Genomic DNA, 25,089 nt, shown 5'->3' on the forward strand with positions numbered 1-25,089 from the left:
CAGGCCTATATGCAGTCATAATACGTTTGCCAAGTAAACAGATGGATAGATACCGAAGTAAACACGCTCTACAGTAGTTCTTTTATTGACCAAGTTAACTGCACTTGGATCCGCTTGAGCCTTTGGAATTTTGTCTTGCCTTTTATTCGATGGTGAAGTCAGATTACTTTTTCTCTCAATATCATGTCACTGGGGACACATTAACTATAAGAGAGAACAGAGAGACTGACCACAGAAGTTTCTCTAATATTAAACAACTGCTTATTCCATTTTCTCCCCAACTCTGAAGGATTTTGATTATTTCACTGTGGACATGGAGAAAGGAGCCAAAGGATTTGGATTCAGCATTCGTGGAGGAAGGGAATACAAAATGGATTTGTACGTGTTGAGATTGGCAGAAGATGGGCCCGCGATAAGGAATGGAAGGATGAGGGTAAGAACAATCTCTTTTTATAGAACTGCTTAATTCTGAAGGAAAAACCCGCGATAGTATCAGAGCGCCAAAGCAGTCTCGGCATAGGGTTTGCCTTCTTTCCATTGCATGACTCAGTTTTCTAAAGGTTTGGTCAAACGTTATTTAAGAATTATATTATTTCTCATTTTCTTACGTACAGCCTTCCAATTGGCAAATCTCATTGTAGTGTTTTAAAGATGCAGTTTCTCTGAAGAGCAAACTAAAGAAAATGTACAAATAACCGAAGAAATAGTTTGAACTAAAAACGCTGATCCTTAACTTTTCCTACAGCTTAATGGTATTTAGTTTTCATTTGAGAGTAAATCTTTGGAAATTTGTTTTGTTTTTTGCTTTCTTTTCTCCAAGTTTATTAATCAAATGGTTCTGTGTTTCTTTGGAAAGATTTCTCCTGTGTTGACGGGTCTTTTGGCTTTGATGCTAGAAAAAAAAGGGGACCAGGCTTCTTGTATACACGCTGACCTTAAAAATGGTGGCATTTTCCAGTTAGAGTGTAAGTTGAGGTGGATTTTTAATGTATAGCGGTTTTGAGGCATCTGATTGATGGGTAACTGACTTCATCTAAAGGTACAAGAAAAAACTCAGTAACAATATAGAATATTAGTCAGTGTCTCTCTCTGCCTCTCTTTCTGCAAAATGGCCATTGGTAAACACATAATAAAGGTTAGCTATTATAAATAAAATCTGGAATTTATTCTTGCCCTCCCTCTTTGTCCTTTAAGTTAATACAGAAAAGCTGTGGTTCTTGGCTTCTGGAACCTCAAATTCTTGAGCTGAGCTTCACCAGCTACTTGTTCCCAAATAACCAAATGAATCTGTTATTCCTACTGCCAAGTCTTCCATTTCTGTGATTTTCATTCCCAAGTCAGTGAATCATCCACAGTGCAAAAGTAGGAAGAACATAAATCATGTCAATTTTTCTCCCTCCTTCACAATTCTTGGACAACTGGGTATCCAAGTATCCAAGCTGGAATTTGAACCCAGGCAGTGGCTGACTCAAGAGCCTGACAGCCCCTGCCCTGAGCCTCCCCTTACTCCATCTATACAGGATTTTCGTTTAGGCCACCAAGCTTCCCTAAACACAGAAGGGCACTTTCTTAACATGCTGCAAAGCCAACTCACAAGAGATTAAATAAACCAAAATCTTTGTAGTGCAGGTGAAAGCCGACACAGCACGAAGGCCATGAGTAAAGGGACCAGACCCCTAGGAGAGAGGATAGCCCACCCACTCCCACAGTGGACTTCAGACATAGCCTGTGTGGGTTCCAAATGGTGGCCATGTTTTTAACAAATGGTCTAAATGGCTGCTAATATGTACAGTACTCCCAAGGCATAGAAGCCTAAGTATAGAAGTACTCTTCTGTAAAAAGAATTTTCTTTCTCGGAGAATTCAAGCCAGAACAGTAGTTCTCTGCTGGGTCCCCAGCCTCAGCATCATCTGGGAACATGTTAGAAATGCAAATTCTGAGCCCCACTGCAGACCTACTGAATCAGAAGCTCTAGGAGTGGGGTCAATATTGTCTGATTCACCCCCTGGTGAATCTGATGCAAGGTGAAGTTTGAGAACTCCTAACTGAGCTGGAGGGAAGCTGACTTGACAAGGTATGACAAAGATAGGATGTGTATGGGCTCAGGCTTTGCTAATTCCCCCCAGGTCTTGTCGAAGGAGAGTTCCATCCTGTTCAGGTTGGAAAACTGAGGTTTTTAAATCCGTGTAAACACAGATTTAGAATTCTGTAGGCAGGTGCTCGATTTTATGAAAGGTGCTTTTTCTTCTGGCAAGTGATAAAAATGAGTCCTCTACCTGGGTTTCAGAAAATGGTGTTTTAACTTCTTTTCACAGATTATAAAAATAAGCAATATTTTATAATTTTCCATGCCAGTTTTATGGAGCAAATTATTCTTCTGTGTACAAGCTATCTAAAAGGAGTTATTATGGCCAGTTTGAGATAATATGGTTAGTTTATTTGGGACTAGAATATATATATTTCTAGCACTTAATTCTCAAAGAAAAGGAACCACTTGGGAGTCACAGAAATCCCATGGATAAAATTTTACTGGTTGATTTTATCTCCAATCTTTAAGTTAAGGCTGGGAACTTAGCAGGGATGGATAGAAGACTTTCTTCTGCTCTTTATGGATTATATTTAATACTCAAATGTTTTGGGGGGTTTTCTCAGTCATGGACCAGTGGAGAATTTGTTCAGGGTGACTAACTGCCTGTCAGGGAAAGGGACAACTTCACCACATAAGTTTAAAGGTGTTCATATTATCTACTGTCAGAATTAGGTAACATTTTCTATCTGCATGGTTGTTCTTCAACATAGCACATAATTAAATCAGATCTTGTTTTAGTGTTTATTATCAAATTTTAATCACTTAAGCTAATGTTTTCTACCTTCATCTGTGCTTATCAGGAATTGGCAATAACCTGTAATTTACAGATGCATTTAAATTATTTTGGCAAGGACCAGGATCGATCAATATCTGCATGACTCGGTGGTTTGATTATTTAAACTAATGCATAAATTGGATAATATATAGGTTACCAATTTGGAAATTTTACTGTAAAGTCAACCAGGGACCCATTTTTCATCTTACTATAGGATTCCCCCTTGATACCGCTGGGGCCCAGATACATACACAGATGTTAATCATCTGTGCAGGTGATGTTTATAAGGTAACTTCACTCCATGGATATTATGGCTTGGTTGTAAAGTTGCAAGACTCCTGAGAAAAATAGGTGGACAAGAGATTCATGGGTTATCATTAAAAATAAGCTCAAGACGCAGAGAAGCTAGCACCAGCTTCTTTGCAGCCTTTAAAACACGAAGGCACATTTCTCTTTGTTAATGCGACCCCTTCACCTTCAGTCTTAATCCGTCATTTCCTCTGTGCACAAACTAAACACACACCCACTTTGTGATCAAATAAGTGTGGGAAAGATTGTATCCCCCCCCCTTTTCATGATCAGAAACAGAAGGAAGAAGCCAGGTAATGATCTGATCACAGCTGGATATCTGAGATGAAACACAGCATAATAGAATTGCTGAAATCAGAATTACTGTCAAAGAGCTGGGTGATTCTGAAAAATCATTTCCTGTAACAACTAATGAATTACTGGGCCCTTGGGTCAGGGGTGTAAATAATAGCACTTTTGAACACTTAGTTATTGCACCAGGTGGTGTTGGCCTCTGAACCTGAGACTTTTCCTGGGTCTTTTACGATAGCCTTCGTTGTAGGACAGTGGTGGTGTGTGCCTGTTTAGTAGTACAAGAAAGACAGGTGCAGTGGGGCTAGAGGAGGTGGTGAGCATGGGTGTAAGGACACCCTCCTGACACTGGGGATTCTAAGAAACTATGGCACAGACACACATTTTTAAAGCATGTCCGGGGCACCTGGTAGCTCAGTCAGGTGAGTGTCTGACTCTTGATTTCAGCTCAGGTCATGATCTCAGGGTCGTGAGATCAAACCCTGTGTTGGGCTCCATGCTGGGTGTGGAGCCTGCTTAGGATTCTCTCTCCCTCTCTCTCTGCCCCTCCCCCTTCCATGTGCATTGTGCTCGCTCTCTCTTAAAAAAAAATTTGAGCAGACAAAACATAATCTGTAAATGCAGAAAATACAGGGAATAGAAAATAGAAACATAACCATCATGTCTGATTGCTTTTCTTTAGTCATTCGGGAAGGCTAATAAGAAAAACACAAACGACATTCAGTTTTTAAGGAAAAGTGTAAGAAATTATTAGAAACTATTAATGGATATGTGTTAAAAAGAAGAGTGTTTTTAAGTTTGTGAAATAGTCTAATAAAGTTGAGAGGGATGAAATTTTTTGTACTGTTGAATAAATCTCTGGTACAAAGCTCTTAGGGACACAATGTAATTAAAAACTGAAAGTAAATAGGAAACACAGGCAAAGAATAATGAATATACAAAATAATTTACTGGTGAAGCAGGAGATCTTAAGAAATCAAGAGACATTTGGAGGAAAGGATAGTAGTTCTAATCACGTAAATAAGGTCTAACATTCAAGGTCAAAGAGAATCTGAAAGGAGACCAAGTTTGCTCTTGAAAAGGTAAAATATTTTCCTGTTTCTACAAAACATAATATATTCCCCATTTCCATAAAACATACTTTCTGTTTTAAAAAAAAAAACATCATTTTTAGCTTCATCACCTTAACAACTGTGTAACAATTTTATATGCCTTTTTAGCATCACATAAGGTTATTTATAAAATGGCTTACCTTCTTCAAATTCATATGCACAAGTCTGCCTGCAGTGGGCCTCAGGGTAGCCTAAAAAATCTTGGTAGACCAAACAATGTGCAAAAAACATAATGCTTATCCATCTTTTTTTTTTTTTGGCTTTTATTTAAATTCCAGTTAGTTAACATACAGTATAATACTAGTTTCAGGTGTACAATTTAGTGATTCCATACTTAACATTTAACACCCAGTGCTCATCACAACAACTGCACTCCTTAATCCCCATCACCTATCTCCCCCATCCTCCCACCCTGCCCCACCTCTGGTAACCATCAGTTTGTTCTCTATACTTAACTGTCTGTTTCTTGGTTTGCCTCTCTTTTCTTCCCTTATGATCATTTGTTTTTGTTTCTTAAACTCCACATATGAATGAAATCATATGGTATTTGTCTTTCTTTGACTGACTTATTTTGCTTAGCACAATACACTCTAGCTCCATCCATGTCATTACAAATGGCAAGACTTCATTCTTATTGATGGCTGAGTAATACTTACATATATATATGCGCACATCCTCTTTATCCATTCATCAGTCGATGGACATTTGGGCTCTTTCCATAGATTGGCTGTTGTCAATCGTGATGCTATAAACATCGGGGTACATGTGTCTCTTCCAACCAGTATTTTTGTATCCTTTGGGTAAGTACCTAGTAGCGCAATTGCCGGATCATAGGGTGGTTCTATTTTAAATTTTTTGAGGAACCTCCATACTGTTTTCCAGAGTAGCTGCACCAGTTTGCATTCCCACCAATAGTGTTAAGAGGGTTCCCCTGTCTCCACATCCTCCCTGATAGCTGGTTTGGTTTTTTTTTTTTTTTTTTTAGATTTATTTATTTATTTTAGAGAGAGAGAGAGAGAAAAAGCATGAGTGAGGGGGGGCAAAGGGAGAGGGAGAGAATCTCAATCAGATGCCATGCTAATCATGAGGTCACAACCTCACCCGAAACCAGGAGTCAACGCTTAACCGGCTGCGCCACCCAGGTGACCCTGATAGCTGTTTTTTAATGTATCACCTCTCCTGTGGTCTAGACATGACTAGCCTATAACTACAAAATAAAAGTATTCTATTTTACGTATTTTTATTAAACATAAAACCATTTAGAAGAATACTTCTAACATATTTAGTAGGTGTAAACACTAACAGTGATTCAAGCACCCACAAACCCATAGCCCTGCTTAAAAAAACAGAATACAACCAGGGCGCCTGGGTGGCTCAGTTGTTAAGCGTCTGCCTTCGGCTCAGGGCGTGATCCTGGCGTTCCGGATCGAGCCTGACGTGAGGCTCCTCCCCTGGGAGCCTGCTTCTTCCTCTCCCACTCCCCCTGCTTGTGTTCCCTCTCTCGCTGGCTGTCTCTCTCTCTCTCTCTGATGAATGAATAAATAAAATCTTAAAAAAAAAAAACAGAATACAACCAATCTCCCTTGACTCAACTTCCCCACACACTCCAGCCCCCAGAGAACCACCACTCTAAACAAACTCTTATCATTCTTTCCAGTTTTACTACATATGTGTGTATCTCTCAACTGTATTACTTAGTTTTGCAGACTTTGGGAACTTTATATAAATGAATCATATCGCTCATGTCCTTCTCTGTGCTTTGCTTTCTATACTTTATATTCATAAGACTCATCCAAGTTGGCTCATGACACTATAGTTCACTTATTTTCCCTACTGCAAATCATTGTATGAATATGCTACAGTCTAGTTATCCATGGAGATCTGAGATTTCCCATGTCAATGGACATTTGAGTTGAGCTTTTTGTAACTAATACAATTCTTACATGTATTTCCTGCTGCACATAGGCAAAAATTTTTCTAGACTAGACTATATACCTAGGTGGGCACATATTTAACTTAAGTAAATTACACAAAAATATTTTCCTAAGTGATAATACAAATTCATACACATATGAACAATGTAAAAGAGTTTCCCCTACTATACATCCTCATAAAACTTGTATTTCAAGCTTTTAAATTCTGATTCTGGCAGGTAGAAAATGACATATCATTTAGGTTTGAATTTGCATTTCTTGATTAAAAATGGTGTTCATCATCTTTTCTTGTTTATTGAGCTTTTGTGTTTTCTCTTAAATGAAAATGCCTGTTCATGTATTTTCCTTATTTTCCGTTGAATTGTTTCTTCTTTCATATCAATTTTGGAAGTGTTCATATGTGCTTGGTGATAGTTTTTCATCAATTGCTATGTTGCAAATATCTTACTCCAGTTTATGACTTGTAGTTTCACTTTCTTTTTGATGCACTTTGGTAAATAGAAAGCCTTAATTTTAATGTAATTGACTTGATAAACCCTTTCCTTCATAGTTTCCACTTCCTGTGTCACCTTTGAAAAAATGATTCCCTAACTCATATTTCTAAAGATTTCGTATATCTTTTTCTAAAAGTTTAATAGTTTTGCTTTTCATTTCTAAGTCTTTAATCCCTAGAATTGATTTCTTTGTGTAGAATAAGGAAGAAACCCAATTTCAGTTTTTCTATATGGATAACTACCTGTCACAGCATCATTTGTTGAATGTCCCCTCATTTTCCCCCAATCTGCAATGATAGCCCTATAATAAATAAAATTCCTGTATGTAATGGTCTGTTTATAGCTTATTTACAGTGTTCTGCTGTTCTATTTGTCTATGCCTACATTGACACTCTAATTATCTACCTTTTACTAAGTCTTGACTTTTGATAGAAAAAAATGCCCATCCCCTCGTCCCTGGACACACATCTTAATTCTTCAGCCGTGTCTGGATGTTCTTGGATCTTTGCTCTTCCATATAAATTTTTAGAATTTGCTTGTCCTATTAGGATTTTTATTGGAATTGTTTGGAATCTATAAAAAATGTGGGAAAGCTTTATAATCTTCATAATATTGAATCTTTCTATCCGTGAACATGATAGAATCCATTTATTTAGGTTTTCCATAAACTGCTCAAAATTTGTAGTTTTTTCCATAACATACCTGCAAATATTTTGCTGGATTGATTCTAGGCACTTTGTTTTATTTTTGTTCTTATATATAGTATTTTTATTTATTTATTTTATTTTTATTTTCTTTTAGAGAGAGAGAAAGAGAGCCAGCGTACATGAGCATAGGGGAGGGGGAGAGAGAGAGAGAATCCTAAGCAGGCTCTGCGCTCAGCACTGAGCCCAATGGGGGCTTAATCTCACAACCCTGAGATCATGACCTGAGCCGAAATCAAGAGTGAGACGCTCAACTGACTCAGCCACCTAGGCGCCCCTATATATAGTATTTTTAATGTAATAGTAAGATAAACTGTTACCAGTGAAAAGAAACAGAAATGATTTTTGCATGTTGGTCAACGTATCATGCAAAACTACTAAACTTTTTTATTAATTCAATTAATTTATCTGTGGCTACCTCTGGATTTTCTACATAGGTAAACACGTTTTCTGCAAATAATGAGAGTTCTTTTAAGTTCTTTTACTTTTTTTTTCTTATTTTACTGCACATGTTCAGCTTCCAATGTGACTCTAAATAGAAGTGGTCAAAGCAAGCACTCTTGTTCTATTTCTAATCTTAAAGGGAATGTTTCTAACATTTCACCACCAAACGTAATGTTTAACGAGTTTATATACATAACCTTTATCAGATTAAAAATGTTCCCTTCTATGACCAGTTTGCTAGAGAGTTTATTAGGAATTCATGGTGAATTTTATGTACTATTTCTCTATCATTCTATGGGAAGTATCATGTGATCTTTTTTCTTTAACATGTTGATTAAAGATTAATCATATTAATGTTTTTTTATTATCACTCTTGATTTCCTCTGATAAATCCTATGTATCCATAATGATCATTTTATGCATTGCTCAATTCAGTTTCTGATAATCTCTTTAGGATATTTGTATCTTTGTTCTTGAGTAAGGTCAGGCTGAATTTTTTTTGTGTAGTGTTGTTGAATGATTTTGATATTAATGTTATTCTACCCTTATAAAATGAGAAGGAATAATCCTTTCTGTGGTTGTCATTGTTGTTGCTGTCTGGGAAGGCTTATGTAAGTTGAGAATTACCCTTGCATGTTTGATAGAATGCGCCTGTAAATCCATCCAAACCTGGTGTGCTTTCTTCATGTGAAAATTTTAAATCACTGATTACATTTCTATTAGAACTAGGGTATTCTTCAGGTTTTCTATTTCTTTTTGAGTCAATTCTTATAAATTTCCTTTTTCTAATAATTTGCCTATTCCATCGTAGTTTCCAAAGTGTTTATAATATTATCTTATTATATTTTTAATGTCTGAAGTATTTGTTTTTATCTCCCCCATCTCATTTATTTGACCGCTGTTTATTTGTGCATTCTTTGTTTTATCTTTATTAATCATGCCAGAGATTTGTCCGGTTTTTTATTCTTTTACAGAACCAGCTTACATATTTGTTCTCTTGCTTATTCATTACTGTTTTTATATTTAGTATTTCTCTCCCTCCATTTTCTTCTACTCTGTTGTTATTTTTATTGTTCCTTAAGTTGGATGCTTAGATCAGTAATTCGACATTTTTCTTCATTTCTATTAATAATGTATGAATTTAAGGCTGTAGATTTGATATGTAGTATGTTTATCATTTTAAGCTCTACATATATGTTAATTTCTACTGTGATTTCCTCTTTGACTCGTAGGTTATTTAGAAGGTGCTCTTATTTTTGTAATTTTTAAATTTCTGGTTAGTTGTTTATTCTTGATTTCTAATGAGTCCTTGCCCCTGCTACAGGCTTGCCTGAGAACTCCACAGACAAGGGGCTAAGTCTGCGTGCTCCTAATGCCCCCGAGATGCACTCACTACTGGGTTCTGGGCAGAGAGAAACATGGTGTTCTCCTTACCCTTTGCCACCTCAGCAGCACTGAAGCTCTGCTTGGGCCCACAGTCTCAGAAAGAGGGAGGGAGGGTCCCAAATTCACACGCCTGCCTGGGCCTGGCAGGGAACATGAATGTGTGAAGCACGGAGAGCCCTTGCCCCTTCCGAGGAGCAGCCAGTACGAGCCCGGGCCAACTGTTGATCAGAGGGATGCTGGCTTCCTCCTTCTAAGTCTTTGATCTTTCAAGAGGAAGCAAAAATCCATATTTTTAAGAATCAACCAGACTTGAAAAAGTGTTTTTAATTTAAAAAAGGTGTGCATGCAAAACAAAACAAGTCTGCCGGCAATGTGTGGATCACAGCTACCTTAATTTTATCACTGTTGTACACAGACACTAGGGCAAGAAGAAGGTGAAGTGGCTGTGGGCACGGAGGCTGAGGCTGGTCCTACACCTGCGGGTCCTACACCTGTGGGTCCCAGTGCAGCCAGTCAAAACTGTTCCCAGATGGCCCGTGTGCTCTTAGAAGACACCACTGCAGAAATGTGTGAAATGCCCTAGAAATGGGCGTGCTGAGAAGAACCTGCGTAATCTGCTCTCATGCCTCATTTTTGTGCTTGAAATTTTAAAGCTTGGTTTTCATTCCCAGGAAACCTATTTTGGTGGCTCAGATAGATTCCTTTGTGTTTGTTGTCTCTGGCCAAGATGTTAAGAGGGGTCTGCTCTGGGAGGGGACACATTTAATAGTATGCAGATTCCTGGTGGCCACTTTGAAGAATCCTACCTTATCTTCCCCGAGACCGAGGGCGCTTGTCTGGCCCATAAAAGAGGGAGCCTGCCCAGCTGGAGGCTCTGCCTGAATTTGGGGAGGAGCCCTTTTCACATCATGCTCATATTCTGCCATGAGCTTGAATGGCATGACACAGTGTCTTGAATTAATATGCCCTTGAATCCAGAGAAACAAAGCAGCAAGATTGTCTCCCTTAGCAACAAGAGACTCTCTCACACACAATTTCCCAGGGGAAAAAGTTGGGTAAAAATAGCGATATACGCCCATCAGTGGGTCTGTCTCAGTCTGAAGCCTCTGGTCACCGTCATACGCTGAAGAACCGTGTACACTTCACTTGTTTTCTGTCGGCTTGTCTGAGATATTTTCATTGTCTCTAGCCCACTCGGTTGCTTCCTTACCCTGATGACCCTTCGAGGGAAGCATCTACCTGTCTTACTGACTTCCTAGTCCATTCCCTATCTTGTTCCCTTTCCTTTTTCCACAGCTTGTTTCTTCCTTGAAAGGAAATACAGGGCAGGAAAAAGAGCAGGAGCCTGGCTGACTGATGTTCATAGACTGACTGACTCACCACCTCACTGGCTCTCTAGCTCTGACCTTGGACAAGTTACCAGTCAAGAGCTTACAGCTGCTCCAGAGCCTCAAATACCAGCCTCCTCTGGGCAGCTTCTGGGGCACGTGCACTGGAGGGGGCGGGAGGGAAAAAGTGCTCTCCTGGCCCGAGGGACCAGTTGAGTCAGCCCTAGCAACTCAAAGAATGACAGCATGTCCACATACCATGCAAGTTATTTAACAAAGTCCATTTTACTCTTCTGGAAAATGGGGATAGTCTTTTCCAGGAAGGACAAAGTACCTACTTCAATATTCCTCAGTTTCCTCCTATTCTTCCCCACCTCCTTCCCACCGAGGTCTGTACTTCCATTAAAATACGCCATACTCTAAGCCCAGACATCTAGAAAGCATGTTTAAGTCAGTGTGCATGTTATGAAGGCCTATGAAAGTTTGGAAGTACAATCACCTTGTATTTGCCTCCCCCTAGTCTGTTGGGTAAGATGGGTTCCTTCTCAAAACACAAATCTGATCTATCTGCGCATTGCTTAAGACCCTTCGGTGGCACCCCATTTCTTGCAGGGTAAAGATCAGACCCGTCACAAGGCTGTCAATGCCCTGCATGTTCTGGCCCCTACCTCCCTCCCAGCTCTTCTCAGCCAGGCTCCCCTTGCCTTCTAGCCCCTCAGTCAGGTCACGAAGCCCCCCCCCCCCCCCCCCGCCCACAGGGCTTTTGCCCACATTGCCCCCTCTTCCCAAAATGCTCCTCTCTCCTCTCTTCACCTGGCTAACTCCTCCTCCTCTTTCTCCTGTCAACTCAAGCATCTCATCTTCAGAGAAAGCTTCTCTTCGCTCTCCAATCAGGTCACAGCTGCCTGTCATCGGCTGCCACGTCTCCTTTGTAGCTTTTGTCACGATGCTAATTTCACATTCATGTGTGTGATTATGTTATGAAATCTGACTCTCCGGAGTATAAACTCTGTGAGAACAGGCGCCGTGGTGCTTTGTGCTCCCCGCTGTACCCCGGTGCTCAGCGCGGGGCCTGGCCCATGGTGCACATCCAGTAGGTACTGTCTGCCAAATGAATGTGTGAACAGAAGCCTTTGGAGTGCAGAACACTGCCACTGTGTGTTCTGGCTCTGGAAGTTAACTAGCTCTCCTCACTACATGGCCACAAAGGCACCTGATGAACCAGATATCACAGATAACTGAGCATATGAATATATGTGGAATATTCAGTCTAACTCACAGTCAGCTTTTCATGCCCTATCACCTCGCTGTAAATCCACCATCCTTTCCGGAGTACATTTAATTATTACAGATATTGCAAGATCGGTGAGGTAGTGTAGTTATTGTGCCTAAAATTTTTTAAATGCCTTTAATCTTAAACTCTGTGACATTTCACATCTTGTTTTCTTCATATGTAAACCCCCAATCACCAAATGTGAATGACACAGTAGGAATAGCAATAGAATAGAAATAAAGTGAAAAATAAGGTCAAGCGGGAAATAATGAAGAACTTCAAAAGCATGAGGTATGCAAAACATGACAGAATGAAGGGTTACAAGACAGGTGCGCCAGCGCCTATTAGAGAAAGTACACAGGAGAGCAGGGCCATCGGTCGGGTGATAGGGAAGTCAGAGCTTAGCAGAATATTCCAACTCTGCAGAGCTGAGCCCGTCAGTTCAATGCAGATAGATGAGCCAAGGAGGCTGATGAAATCCAACGCATGAGAGAAAAGAGATAACAGGTGCTTAAGAGAGGAAAGAACAGTCCAACTGGAGAAATAAAACAATCGTCTGGGCTTGGGTAGATCGTTTCTAGGGCTCTGCATTGCCAAAGATCACCCACCCAGTCTTTCCTCACCTCTGGGTGCTGACACTCAGTAAAACACAGAGCTCATCCCTCCATAGCTGTTAGCCTCTCTATGTCCCCACGGCCCGTGTCTCTGAGCCGCCCGGTCGTCTGTCAGCCATCACTGTGACTCACCCTTCAGATCGTCTGCAAATGCGAGGTTTTCCTTTCTTGTTTGGTTCCGCTCCATGCCTTTTATGAAGGGAAAGAAAAACCTCTTGCAAAAATCAAATCCATTATCTTTTTCTTTTTGGAGCCTGACCTGTGAACACTGTGTTAAATGAGTGACATGAGTCCCTTTCAGGAAGGAGGGAGAGCATTGTCTTGATTAGAGAAGGAAGCCGTAGGGAGCAGAGCCGGCTCACTCGGCGTTAGACTCCCTTGTCGATTATGCAGGGTTCATTATGCCACTCAGGGAGGGCCCCGTTTGTCTGCCCTGTTTCTTCTTCCATTGGATGCCCAACTTTGAACCATTTCAAAAGCAGCTTCCCATGAGGGCTAGTTAAAGGTTTGGTAAGGAATCAAAGGGTTAACGTTAAGATAGCATCTTGGTGGGAAAAGACAGAGAAGAAATTGAATAAATTACAAGTGAGGAGAATCTTTGCATTTTAATTATTCATGGTTTTGATTTGTTTTGCGTTTTGGTTTTGCCTATGGAAAAGAATAAGAAAGTTTACAAACCACTGCTGTGATCCGAAGAACACATTCTACTTGCCTCTTGAATGAGGGAGGACTTGTGAGGATAGTTTCTTCTTTATATTAAGCCATCATTTCTCTGTCTTTATCTGAGAATAAGTCAAAATTTTCTTCCCTCTTCATTTTTACAAAAATGTCTTCCCAGCGTTTATGCAAATTAGCCATCTGCTTGAGATCCTTTGTCATTGCGTTGCTCCCCCAGACCTCCAGCTCTTCTGGTGGGCGGGCAGGGAGTCACTCAGCCTGCCCAGTCTACCATTCACTTCTCTGTTTTCATCAGAGCAGTGGGCATGAAATACATCTTCATCCTGACTCACACAGGATTTGGTTTGCACAGCAGAGTGATTCAGAAGATGTTGAGAGCTGCATACTCTATTCTTCAAATGTGATTCCCGGGCCATTCGTATTTCTTCTTCGGGGTGCCCCTGGAGTGCAGCTTCCTTGGCAGTACACCATCCTCAGACCTCGGTCCCTTCTTTCCCTGCCACGGCTTCCTAGCATCTGCGCCACTGAACAAAGAAATGACCTCTGCTCTTACCTGTGGAACATTGCTGCCGCCTTCGCCAGGATGAAAAGGGCATTACTGTATTTGACTCTTGCGTGCTTCAACTTGACAAGATACTTGTTTTTCAATAAGTATTTCTTCTCTATATTGGGATCCGTCACCTCTCCTTGATCCTGTATAAAACAGCATAGCCCTCAAAGCAGGCTTGTCTCATTATGTGGTCAACTTTGGGATGTATGGGCTGACATCCCTCCTAAATGCCTAACCTGAATTTCCAGCTGCCTGTTAGATGTCCAAGGCACTCATTTCCCATTTCAAACCAGCCACCAGTTCTTGACATTATGCCATCTCAGTGTCTCACGCTTTTGTGTAATTATCTGCCAAAAGGATGATATACCACTAGTCTTTAGGACACTGTCAGCAATATTAGTCTTCTTGTGGGAAGAGAAGGAGACTTCTCAACCTATTAGCATTACTTTGCTTTGTATGAGACCTTGAGAGAATGATTGAGCCCAGAAAGGGAAGTTAAGGTCGAATGTAAGTAAGCAGAGGGAAGGATTAATGAATATTGAATATTGGGTCATTTTCAAAAATTGCCTTCCTAGCTCCAGAGAGAAAACCCAGAGGTATATCAAAGGGAATTGGGGAGTAAACTGTTGAGTCAATGCTTGCAGTTAGCTCCCTAACTCAGGAGTGTGCTCAATCCTGAGCAGGGCTGGCCTGATGAAGCCAGTACACACTGCTTCGGTCTATGTCTTTCTGGAAAGGGACATGAAGGAAACTTAAGTCAGATCCCAAATTAGGCCATTTCCTCCTTTCATACCATTGCAACTGCCACAGCACAGACCCTTCTCTTCATTATCCTGAACTATTCCAGTAGCCAGATGAGTCCCACCACGGTCTCATTTCTCCCATTCATGCTTCATACTACCACCAAAATTATATTCCTACATCACAGGTGTAGTCAGAGGTCTTGTCTCCTCGAAAGTTTTCAACACCCCACTTTTGCTTGCAGGATAAGATTTAAATGTATGAAGGTTTTTGGCTTTGGTTTTGTTTTGGTTTGTTGTTGTTCTTCTTCTTTTAAGTAAAAGGAAGAGGGGCGCCTGGGTGGCTCAGTCGTTAAGCGTCTGCCTTCGGCTCAGGGCGTGATCCTGGTGTTCTGGGATCGAGCCCCACATTGGGCTCCTCTGCTGGGAGCCTGCTTCTTCCTCTCCCACTCCCCCTGCTTGTGTTCCCTCTCTCGCTGGCTGTCTCTCTGTCACATAAATAAAATCTTTTATAAATAAATAAATAAATAAATAAATAAATAAATAAATAAATAAAAGGAAGAAGAAGAAAGGAAAAGAAAAAAGCCCCTCTGCCCCTCTACGTTCTGGCCCAAAGCAGCTTTCTATCTTTATATGCCAGATTGATTCCACAGTTTATACTCCAACCTTTACTGCTTTCGGACACCCTCGGCCATTTCACACTTTCCTGTATTTCCTCAACCTTTTCTTTCCAAGTGGAATTTCTTCTCTGCCCATCTCTGTCCTTAAAACTCTACTCGTCTCTCAAGGACCAGCTCTGACTACCCCAGGAAGCTGTTGCTAATTCTCACCTCACCTCCCACTCCCACTCACCTTCAGCACCCCCATAACATACTTCTGAATATATTTTTATTATGAAATACAGTAAAAGAGAGATTGTAGAATAGATATGTGCAGTCTCAAGAACAATAATAAAGTACATACCCACACAACCACTACCCGCCTTAAGAAACAGAACAATGCCAATATATTTGAAGCCTTCCTCACCACCTGTCAGAGGTAACTCCTCTCCCACATTCTGTGTTTATCATCCTTTTGTTTTTCTTTATAGTTTACCATGTATAGACATATCCCTCAACACGATATTGTTCAGTTTCACATGTCTTCGAACGTTATAGACACAGAATTCTACTTTTTGTATCTTCCTGTTTTTTTTTTTTTTTTAGCTTTACATAGTGACAAAAGTCACCGATTTAATATGTACTACTATAATTTATTTATTGTCACTACGGATAGTTCTTTAGTTATTCCTATTGATGGGCATTAAGGTGGTTTCCAGCTTCTTACTATTAGAAACATCCCTGTTATGGACATTCTTGTAAAGTTCTTCTGATAAACATGTGCAAAATTTTCTCTTGGCAACAACTCCTCAATCTAGTCCCAAGAGGATTCACTGGGGGCTGGGAACAACTTCAAGTTGACTAAATAATACCAGAAAATTTTCCGAAGTATTTGTAATAATATATATACTCTTCCATGCTGGGTATGAGTCCCTTGTCAATATCTGATAAGAAATTGATGTTAAATTTCTGTTAATATAGTGGACCTAAAATGCTATATCCTTATGGTTTTCATTTTCTTCCTATTAACGAACATCTTTTTATATGTTTGAGTTATTCATCCTCCTCTTCTTTGATTTTTAAATTGGTATCTCTTGCCCACATTTCCATTGTTACTGTTGTCTTTTCCTGATTAATTTTTAGACATGATAGATATCGTGTTTTGGTTGGTTAAATGTGCTGCGCATTATCTGTTCCCAGTTTGTGGCAGTTCCTTTTTCTTTATAATCTCTTCTGATGAAATCACATTCTTAATTTTCATATAATCAAAAATATCAGTATTTTGTATTATTTGCATTTTTGTGCTTTAAGACATCGTTTGCTATCTTAAAGTCATATTTTTAAATAACTTTTAAAGTTGGACCTTTTACATTTAAATCCATAGCCCTTCAGGAATTGGTTTTTGTATATGGTATGAGGTAGAGATTCATCTTAAAAAATGTTTAACCATGGCCTTTAGTTTGTAGTAAAATTTAATGTGTTATATTGTAAAGGCTTTGATACGTGATAGTGTGTCATAATCATCTTCAAAGCCTCCACTGTCTTAGCACAACACTTCCCACCTAGTGGGTGTTCAGGAGGGTTAGGATATCTTGATCAGTGGACGCCTTCTAATGCCCCGTCCTTAACGAGGCTTCTGACTACAATGGCAAGGAGCACAACAGCTTCCTTCTTCACCTTGCTGGGCACCTCCACTCCCCCATCCCATATTCTACAGATGTTCTCAGAAGCAGCTCCCTCCTCCATTCTTCACAAGCACAAAGCCAGGGAACAAAACTCCTAGATGTCAGGGAATATGAGAAACAGCCAGCCAGTTTGTTATCTTTTGTCCTGTATTAGCTTAATAGTACACCCCCTGGGAGTGCTGTAGGAAGCGAGGGACAGGCCTCAGCAGTGTGGAGAACCGATCCCAGCCTGCACTGAGATAAGCCAGCATGGCTCAGACATCACCAGTCACAGAGAAGTATCTGCTGTGTTTTTTAGATGCTGGTTTCCTTAACCACAGACTGCCAGGAAATTAAAAATCCCAATGGATTCACTTTGCTTTTCAACCACCAGAGAGAGTTAAGATGGCACTAAATACAATATAAAGTTCTTTTCTGAATCATGCAGGTATGAAAAGGAAACATTTCAATTCACAACCTAGATATATTCATGTGTGCTTTCGATTCTGAGCAATTGAGCACATATATATTCAGTATTTACTAGAATAAACATTTTTAGAATATACAGAGAAACACTATGAAGCGCTGAGGGCAGCAGAGTAGCATAAGGGAAAGAGCCTGGATTTGGGTAGATTTCAGCTTACTTTCTAGCTGGGTAACCTCTGCTTCCCCATCACAAAATGCAGATCAAGACATACCTACCTTGCAGAGACGATCCCTACTCCTTGGAAATGTATTGTTTATGATGTCTGCGTCTGTCAATAACTAAGGAATAAGGCTGACTGCAACAAGAGCTATAATTATCATAGCCATATATATTTTCAAGGATTTATTTATTTATTTATTTATTTATTTATTTGAGAGAGAGCGTGAGAGCCGGAGGGGGTTGGAGCAGAAGGAGAGGATCTCAAGCAGACTCCGGACTGAGCGCAGAGCCTGACACAGGGCTCCATCTCACCACCCAGACATTATGACTTGAGTCAAAACCAAGAGTCAGATACTCAGCTGACTGAGCCACACAGGCTCCCCATCATAACCATATTTTTAAAACCAAAACTGAAATGTGATCTAACCAAAAAAAAAAAAAAAATGAGTCCTAGAGAGTGTCTTAGTACTCTAATATTAGAAATTGAGATTATCCCAGCACATCTAAGACATGCAGTCCCTCTCGTAATAATAGAAGCACTGACCATTTGCCGTAGGGAAGATCAATTTTGTCTTGGAGAGAGTCCTTAGAGGAGATGACAGTTGAGTGAAGTCCTAATGTGCCTTCAACAGATAGATATGAGGAAAGACTAGAAGAATTCCAGATAGCACCAGGAGTATCATAGCACAGGACAGAGACATGTAAGACAGGGCCCTTTTCTCCATGTGCCTTTTTAATCATATAGGAAGATAATCCCCAGGACTCAAAGAATCTCCTGGGGTAGGGAAGGAAGCCAGGAAATAAGATGAGGGTAAAGTTAGCAGGAACCTGAGTACTACCCATACCTACAGCCCTGTTTCAGTCAAAGCAGCTCTACTCTTACATATCATTTATTGCCTTTTTAAGTAAAGTTTAATTCGTAAAAGACTTTCCACTACTTAATGAAAGCCATATATATAGGGTTTAGGTAGTGTACTTAGTCCTTGCACGGTTTTCTGTAACTAATCCATGTGGCCCTTTTGGTGACTCTGTGATGATTTTTGCTTTGGTTTCCTATCCTGCAAAACTGTGTGGGTCCTACATAGGACAGAGGTCAACAGCATTGCGGGATGTCACTCAGGTCTGGGAATCTGTTTTCAAGGGAGTGGCCAAGGGGGAGAGGGAGCAAGCACCACCCCGGCCTGAAGGCAGACTTGCAGTGTTGTGTGATCCAGATCAGGCTTCAGACTCTTTTGCAGGAAAAAGGAAGCAGGTCAACCAGGAGTTGAGATAGTGACCTTGAACAGTAGATGTTGGATACCCTAAAAGGATCATTGACAGGAAGGACGCAGAGTGCACTACGGTGGCCTCCCAGCCAGGGCCCTAGAGGAATGTACTGAACAGACAGGCTCCTTTGGGATACGTCTGTTGCATGCCCAAGCTCCTTGAGTTTCTGAAGGTAAATTAGAGAGGCCTCTAGAGGAAAAAAACCACTCCGATGTGTCATATGAGAAATGACACAGAATGTTGTCAACCATTGTAAGACGAGTATAGGAATCAGTAAATTGCATAGTTTTTAAATTGTTGTTTTTGGTTGTTTATATCCCCACTCATTTGTGCTGGTCTTTTTAAATTGGCCACACTATTATCATTGGCCCATCAACGTGTCTTGGAATGAAATGAATACATTTAGAGTTTCCATTTAACTACCAGGGATCCACTAAAGCTCATATTTAGAAAAGGAAAACTAGAGAATAGAAAGACACTGGGGGGGTGCCTGGCTCAGATGGTTCAGTGTCTGCCTTCAGCTCAGGTCATGATGCCAGGGTTCTGGGATCAAGCCCCACGTTTGGCTCCCAGCTCAGCGGTGAGTCTGCTTCTCCCTCTCCCTCTGCCTCTCCCCCACTTGTGCTTTCTCTGTCTGTCTCTCAAATGAATAAATAAAAATCTTAAAAAGAAAGGAAAAAGAAATACAGTGGAAATGACCAAGAGAACATCGCAGAAACAGCGGGGCAAAAAAGCATGTCACAACTATCTCTGCTAACCAAGATACTACTTCTTGATGCAACAAGGCCACTTACGGAATAAAAACTTAGGGAAGCTCATACTTGCCAGTTGTATACGGATCATAATAATAAATGGCATCAGTGTTCTTCTAGTAGTGAGGCAAAAGCCCTACCTTTCTACCGATGTATTATTGCTTTCAAAACTTCATTGAGAATATCTAAATTTGAAAAGGGACCATATGGTTTTTAAAAGCTCCCTAGTTAATTCTGATGCATATACCTGGGAAAAAACCCACTTTTGAATAGGCTGGAATAGGCAGTCGGGTGTTAAATGGACCACTATTGTAAAATATACAACATGAGACCAAGAAAAAATAGTTAATCCTTTATAACTCACTCATTTCCTAAATATGTCATTAAGAAAATGACAGAATGGTTAAAATAATTCCACTTTTATTTATATGATTAATTTAATTCTTTGGGAAAAAATACTTCTCATTTTCTAAAGACCTCTTAAACAGCTAATGGATTAACTTCTAATAAAACCTTTGTCTGCAAATTACAATTAAAATATTTGAGTTAGTAATTGGCACTTCATGCATTTCATGATGCCTCACAAGTGAAGTGGAGAGATAAAGTATAGGTATTTTTCTTAAGCCCAAAAGTCAGATGATTGTTCACGCTATGGAACCTAAAGATTTTAAAAATTATTTGTATTTGAAAAAGAGAGTTAAAGTAAGACTGTAAAAACCTCCAGACCTACAAGATATCCAGATTTATGTATAGGGCGATAGTAATCAAAATGATAGGGATGCTGGCACTGGTCTGGCCGTATTGGCCCAAGGGCACTGTGGGGAGCCCAGGAAGAGATCGACAGATACGGAAACCCAACATGTGGTTGAGGCAGCATCACAAGTCAGGGGTGGGGGACAGAGTCTCCATAACTGGCACTGGGTCAAGTGATTATCCATACAGATAAAAATGAATCTCTACTTCACACCCCACAGAAAAATCAGTTCCAGGTGGATTAAAGACCGAGTGTGAAAAACAACCTACTGAAACCTTTAGAAGAAAATATAATAATAACACATTTCTGCACAATGTAGTCAGGAACCCACTTTTTTCAGAAAACTTGGCCCTTAAGACTTAATGGAGAAATGCAAACAAGGTCACTTTTCAATTATCCAGAGTGAGAATGATGAGCAAAACTAATAGATAATCCCCCTGCCTCATTCCCCTCCCTGTTTTTATTCTGCTGTTCCTCTCCCCGCACTATGATGGTGCAGAATCGCAGCCTGATTTAGGGAGGTAGCAATAGCGAGACCAGCCACTTCCTTGGTGGCCTGCTGGGAGCTGCTGTTCCACAGAACTAGTCCTGCTGATCTGTCCTGGCCTGCACTCTCCCCATGCCGAGGAGAAGTATAAGTTTCTCTTTGGGAGAAAACAGAGCGTGGGAGGCGTTAACCATCCCCCGCCCCACCTCATCCCCCATGAGGGAAAGATGTATTAGAACTTTGCCCTGTTCCCCTCCTACAGGATTGGGAATGTTTGACCCATCCTTGCCTTCTACCTCAAGGGAGGCTGATGATTGTTTCTTATCCAGAATGGGCCGAGCTATTAAATTAGTAGATGAGCTTGGGGAAGGAAGAGAAAGAAGAAAGAGAGAAAACAAGAAGAGGAGTTCTATGGCAGTCTGCATTCCCGCCATTCCCCATGGGTTGAGTCAACACTACAGAAGGTGCTTTGGGGCTTAAACCACCTTTCTGTTGGGATATTTTCTGGCCAAAAGGACCCCTGATGAAAGAGGTTGTAGGTTACATTACCCATAGTGCCGAATGGAAGAAGAGACCAACCTCATCTGTGTCTCCCAACATAGAGAGAAACTCCACATCAGGTCTTCCAAAGAAGTGACCCAAAGCGTCCTTAGGAGAGAGGAAGCATTTGGATGTCCACTGACTTTGAATTCCCTGAGGTCAGAAATCTTATGTTCCTTCATTCTCTAATATCCCCAGCACCTAAGATGGTCCCTGGCACAAAGGGAGCATGTATTGAGAACCGCCACCTAGAACAGTAACAAAAAAGGAAGGCAGACTGTCCACCAGTAACTCTCAATGGCTCATAAATGTTGGTCCTCTTCACTACCTACCTGCTAGGGCTTCTCTAGCAGATTGAGAGGCGAAGGAGGGAGGGGTTGGGAGAGAGGGAAGAAGACTCTTTCCCCATGTAAGTGGTTCAAGCCTTCAGCCAACCTGCGGTGGGAAGGGGAGCTTTTAATTGAAAGTAAGATTGCAGTGCTAACTGCACTATGCTTTTTTAATAGCTGCAAGTGTTGAAAGATAATGGAATTGGAATACTACCCAGAGGGAAGGGGATGGAGGGAGGTCAACAGAGCACAGCTGGTAGCAGTTATTGGAAAACTAAATCAATCACGCATTTATACCTCAGTGACTAGAAACACTTCAGTCAAACAGGTGACAGTAGCCATGTGGTATCCTTGGAAAACAAGGTGATTAGAAACCACAAAGATTCTCCAGCAGGACAAGCCTGCAGAATTGTTTTTCTAGAATGATGATGAATTTGAAAGTTTCCATTCACGCATTTATACTCAGTCTTTTTGGTGATAAGTGGCCCATATTTGTAAAATGACGAGAGAGCATCACACCAGAAACAATGCACAATCATACAGAGACAATATAGAAGGGGTCAGCCTTGAAAAGTAGTGGTAAAATGGTGAACTCAGGCGGGTTTGAGAGGCCACACTAGAGATATCCAGAGATATCCAGATATCCAGATACCTGGAAGAGTAAGAAACTGAATGGAAGAGATGATGAGGGTCATCGTCCAAGGCAAGAACCAGGGACAGAAAACCAGAAAATACACTGAAGGAAGTGGAAGGATCAGGGAAGCATGATTAAGTGGATCCAAGTCATTCTTGGATGTCCGCCCACACCAAGCGTGAGAGGTACCTGCTAGCCCAGATTAAGGGGCACAGTCAGTGGTGTGGAACAGCTCAAAGTAACTAACCATGTGGAGACTAACTTGATATCTTGGTACCCATGGCACCCACTGTATGCATTATTCATAAGTTAGTTGGCTGGCTGCCAGTAAAATATAGATCTAGATCTATACAGATACAGACAGATGACATAGATATAGATGATATAGGTATAGATATAGGTATAGGTATAGATATAGGTATAGGTATAGATATAGGTATAGGTATAGATATAGATCACTAACCCAGATACTATATATAGATATAGATACCGAACTCAGATATCTGTATCTCTATCCAAGTTAGAATTTCACTTCCCAAAGTTAATTTGAATTTTTCTTTCTTGTCTCTAGTTTAGAGAGTATGTTTGCACATTTGTTTGTTTGAGAATTAAATGAGCTAATGCTTCTAAGGTGCCTGGATAATATCTGTCATAAAATTGTGCTCAGTGGGGCACCTGGGTGTCTCAGTCGTTAAGTGTCTGCCTTCGGCTCAGGGCGTGATCCCAGAGTCCTGGGATTGAGTCCCGCATCCGGCTCCCTGCTCAGCTGAGAGCCTGCTTCTTCCTCTCCCACTCCCCCTGCTTGTGTTCCCTCTCTCGCTGTCTGTCTCTCTCTCTCTCTCTCTGTCAAATAAATAAATAAAACCTTAAAAAAAAACAAAAAAACAAACCTGTGCTCAGTAAGTGCTAATTACAGTGAGTGAAGGGTCAACTTTTTCATCTGGGTGGTTCACAACTGCATCATAAGCTCCTGGGTAGTTGAGAGGTTAGGAAAGGGAGAAAAATCTAAATGCTTGTGTATAGTCAACTAAGTGTGAGTGTTCACACAGAGAACTGAAGATAATTTGAGTCTAGGTAGGATACATGGTAGAGTAATGTCATTTTAGCTATCTTTGTCAAAATCATTGGTTATGAAACTCACTAAATTGTAGCAAGGGGTACTCCAGTCTTTGAACAGGGAGGGTGTCTCATATACCAGAGTCCCAACTCAAGTCGCATGTCATGACCTCACATCAAACTGCATGTCTTTTCTCCAGCCAACATTCCATGCATTTCCCTGGACACCAGAGTAATTTCTCAAGTCATTTGGGAAAGGAGTAGAGGGAACAAAATGACTGTGAATCAAGATTTAAGTAGGAAAGTCTCCTTTGGAAAGTGGCTGATTTGCCATGCGATGTACGTGAAACTCTGAGACTAGCCACAGTTACATTAATCAGACAGTTATTAACCTAAACTGCAAAGTGGGGAGAGTTCAAAAAGTGCATTTCGAAGCTACAATAAACCAGAGGCTTTTTATTCTAGTGATTTAAGAAAGCTTTACATTTTTATTTCCAATTAACCTATCAATAGTGATGTCACTTAAATACTTCTAAGGAATATTATCTCCTCATTATTGCCAAAGAACATGCTGCCCGATTTCATAGCTCAGCTGTTCTCATGCATGGATGGACAATCTGAATTAACTTGAACAGAAACAAGATTTTTAGACACTCGGCTACATTCCTACTTGTAAAATTTAAGTAATTAAAATGTGACTTTAAATAGTAAAAGAAAATAAAGTGGATAATGTTTATTTTGTGCATCAAAATGATAGTGATACAATGCTTCTCTAACTTTCTATGTATTCAGTGTTAGCATATCAATAGAAAAATTATTGTAATCCACACATTCCCTGCCAGTACAATTGAAGATTGCGGCAATGAGTAAAGACCCTCTGGAGGACTCTCTTAAAATTAAGCTATTAAGAAAGANNNNTTTTTTCATTATGAACAAACAAATATAGCCGACCCAGGAGATGGGAATTTTTCTGCCCTATAGACATACTCCTTGTGCATTTTAAAATTGGACACAAGGACACCCATTATTCTGTTGATCTGAAACTTTGACACTACAGAAATAACATGTATTCAAGGAGAAAGTTGTTGAAATGATCAGGGAAATTCAGAACCACAAAGTCCTACCCAGATTTATTCACAGTTGTAGGGATTCTCATTTCACCTTGGATCATACCTTCCTTCTCATTCTACTCATACTTGAATGAGCCTGGACCTCAAAGCTATTTGTGACACCTGATTATGTGTGTGTATTCTTAAACAATATCCCAAAGGTTAATGATAAATCACAAACATCTTCTACACCTTCATGTAGATGGAACTTTGAATTCTGAACTAAGTGAAAACCTACTCTTGTATCTTTCTCCCCAGCTCAACAATGTGAAAGCAACTTCAGAAAGAGTGAGGAGTTCTGGGTTTGGGCATTAGAGATTCTGTGTCTTGTCACCTCCTCCTGTAAGCTATGTGGCCTTTCACAAATCCCTTTTCCTCCCTGAAGTACAGAGTCTTCATCTTAAAGTAAGATAATAGAAGTGAGAAATAAAAGATTAATAATGTGGGCTCCTTGCCCTCAGTGCCCCAAGTATGCTTTAGTGGGTGGCTTCCTTTATTTTCTTTACCCCCAAACCAATCGACCAACCATTCT

At 40.4% G+C, this 25,089-nt stretch overlaps 1 protein-coding gene across 1 annotated transcript in view; it reads left to right on the forward strand.

Annotated features, from left to right (window-relative positions):
• Window positions 1-25,089, forward strand: part of MAGI2 (membrane associated guanylate kinase, WW and PDZ domain containing 2) — a gene marked incomplete at its 3' end in the record, with an annotated part of 1,258,801 nt that overhangs the window by 1,163,711 nt on the left and 70,001 nt on the right. Inside the window, 1 exon segment of the mRNA XM_040644569.1 lies at window positions 290-433. Within this exon segment, the coding sequence (XP_040500503.1) occupies window positions 290-433 (144 nt within the window).

The sequence above is a fragment of the Ursus maritimus genome, unplaced genomic scaffold (genome assembly GCF_017311325.1).
Source record: "Ursus maritimus isolate PB19 unplaced genomic scaffold, ASM1731132v1 scaffold_3, whole genome shotgun sequence".
NCBI classification, from domain to species: Eukaryota; Metazoa; Chordata; class Mammalia; order Carnivora; family Ursidae; genus Ursus; species Ursus maritimus.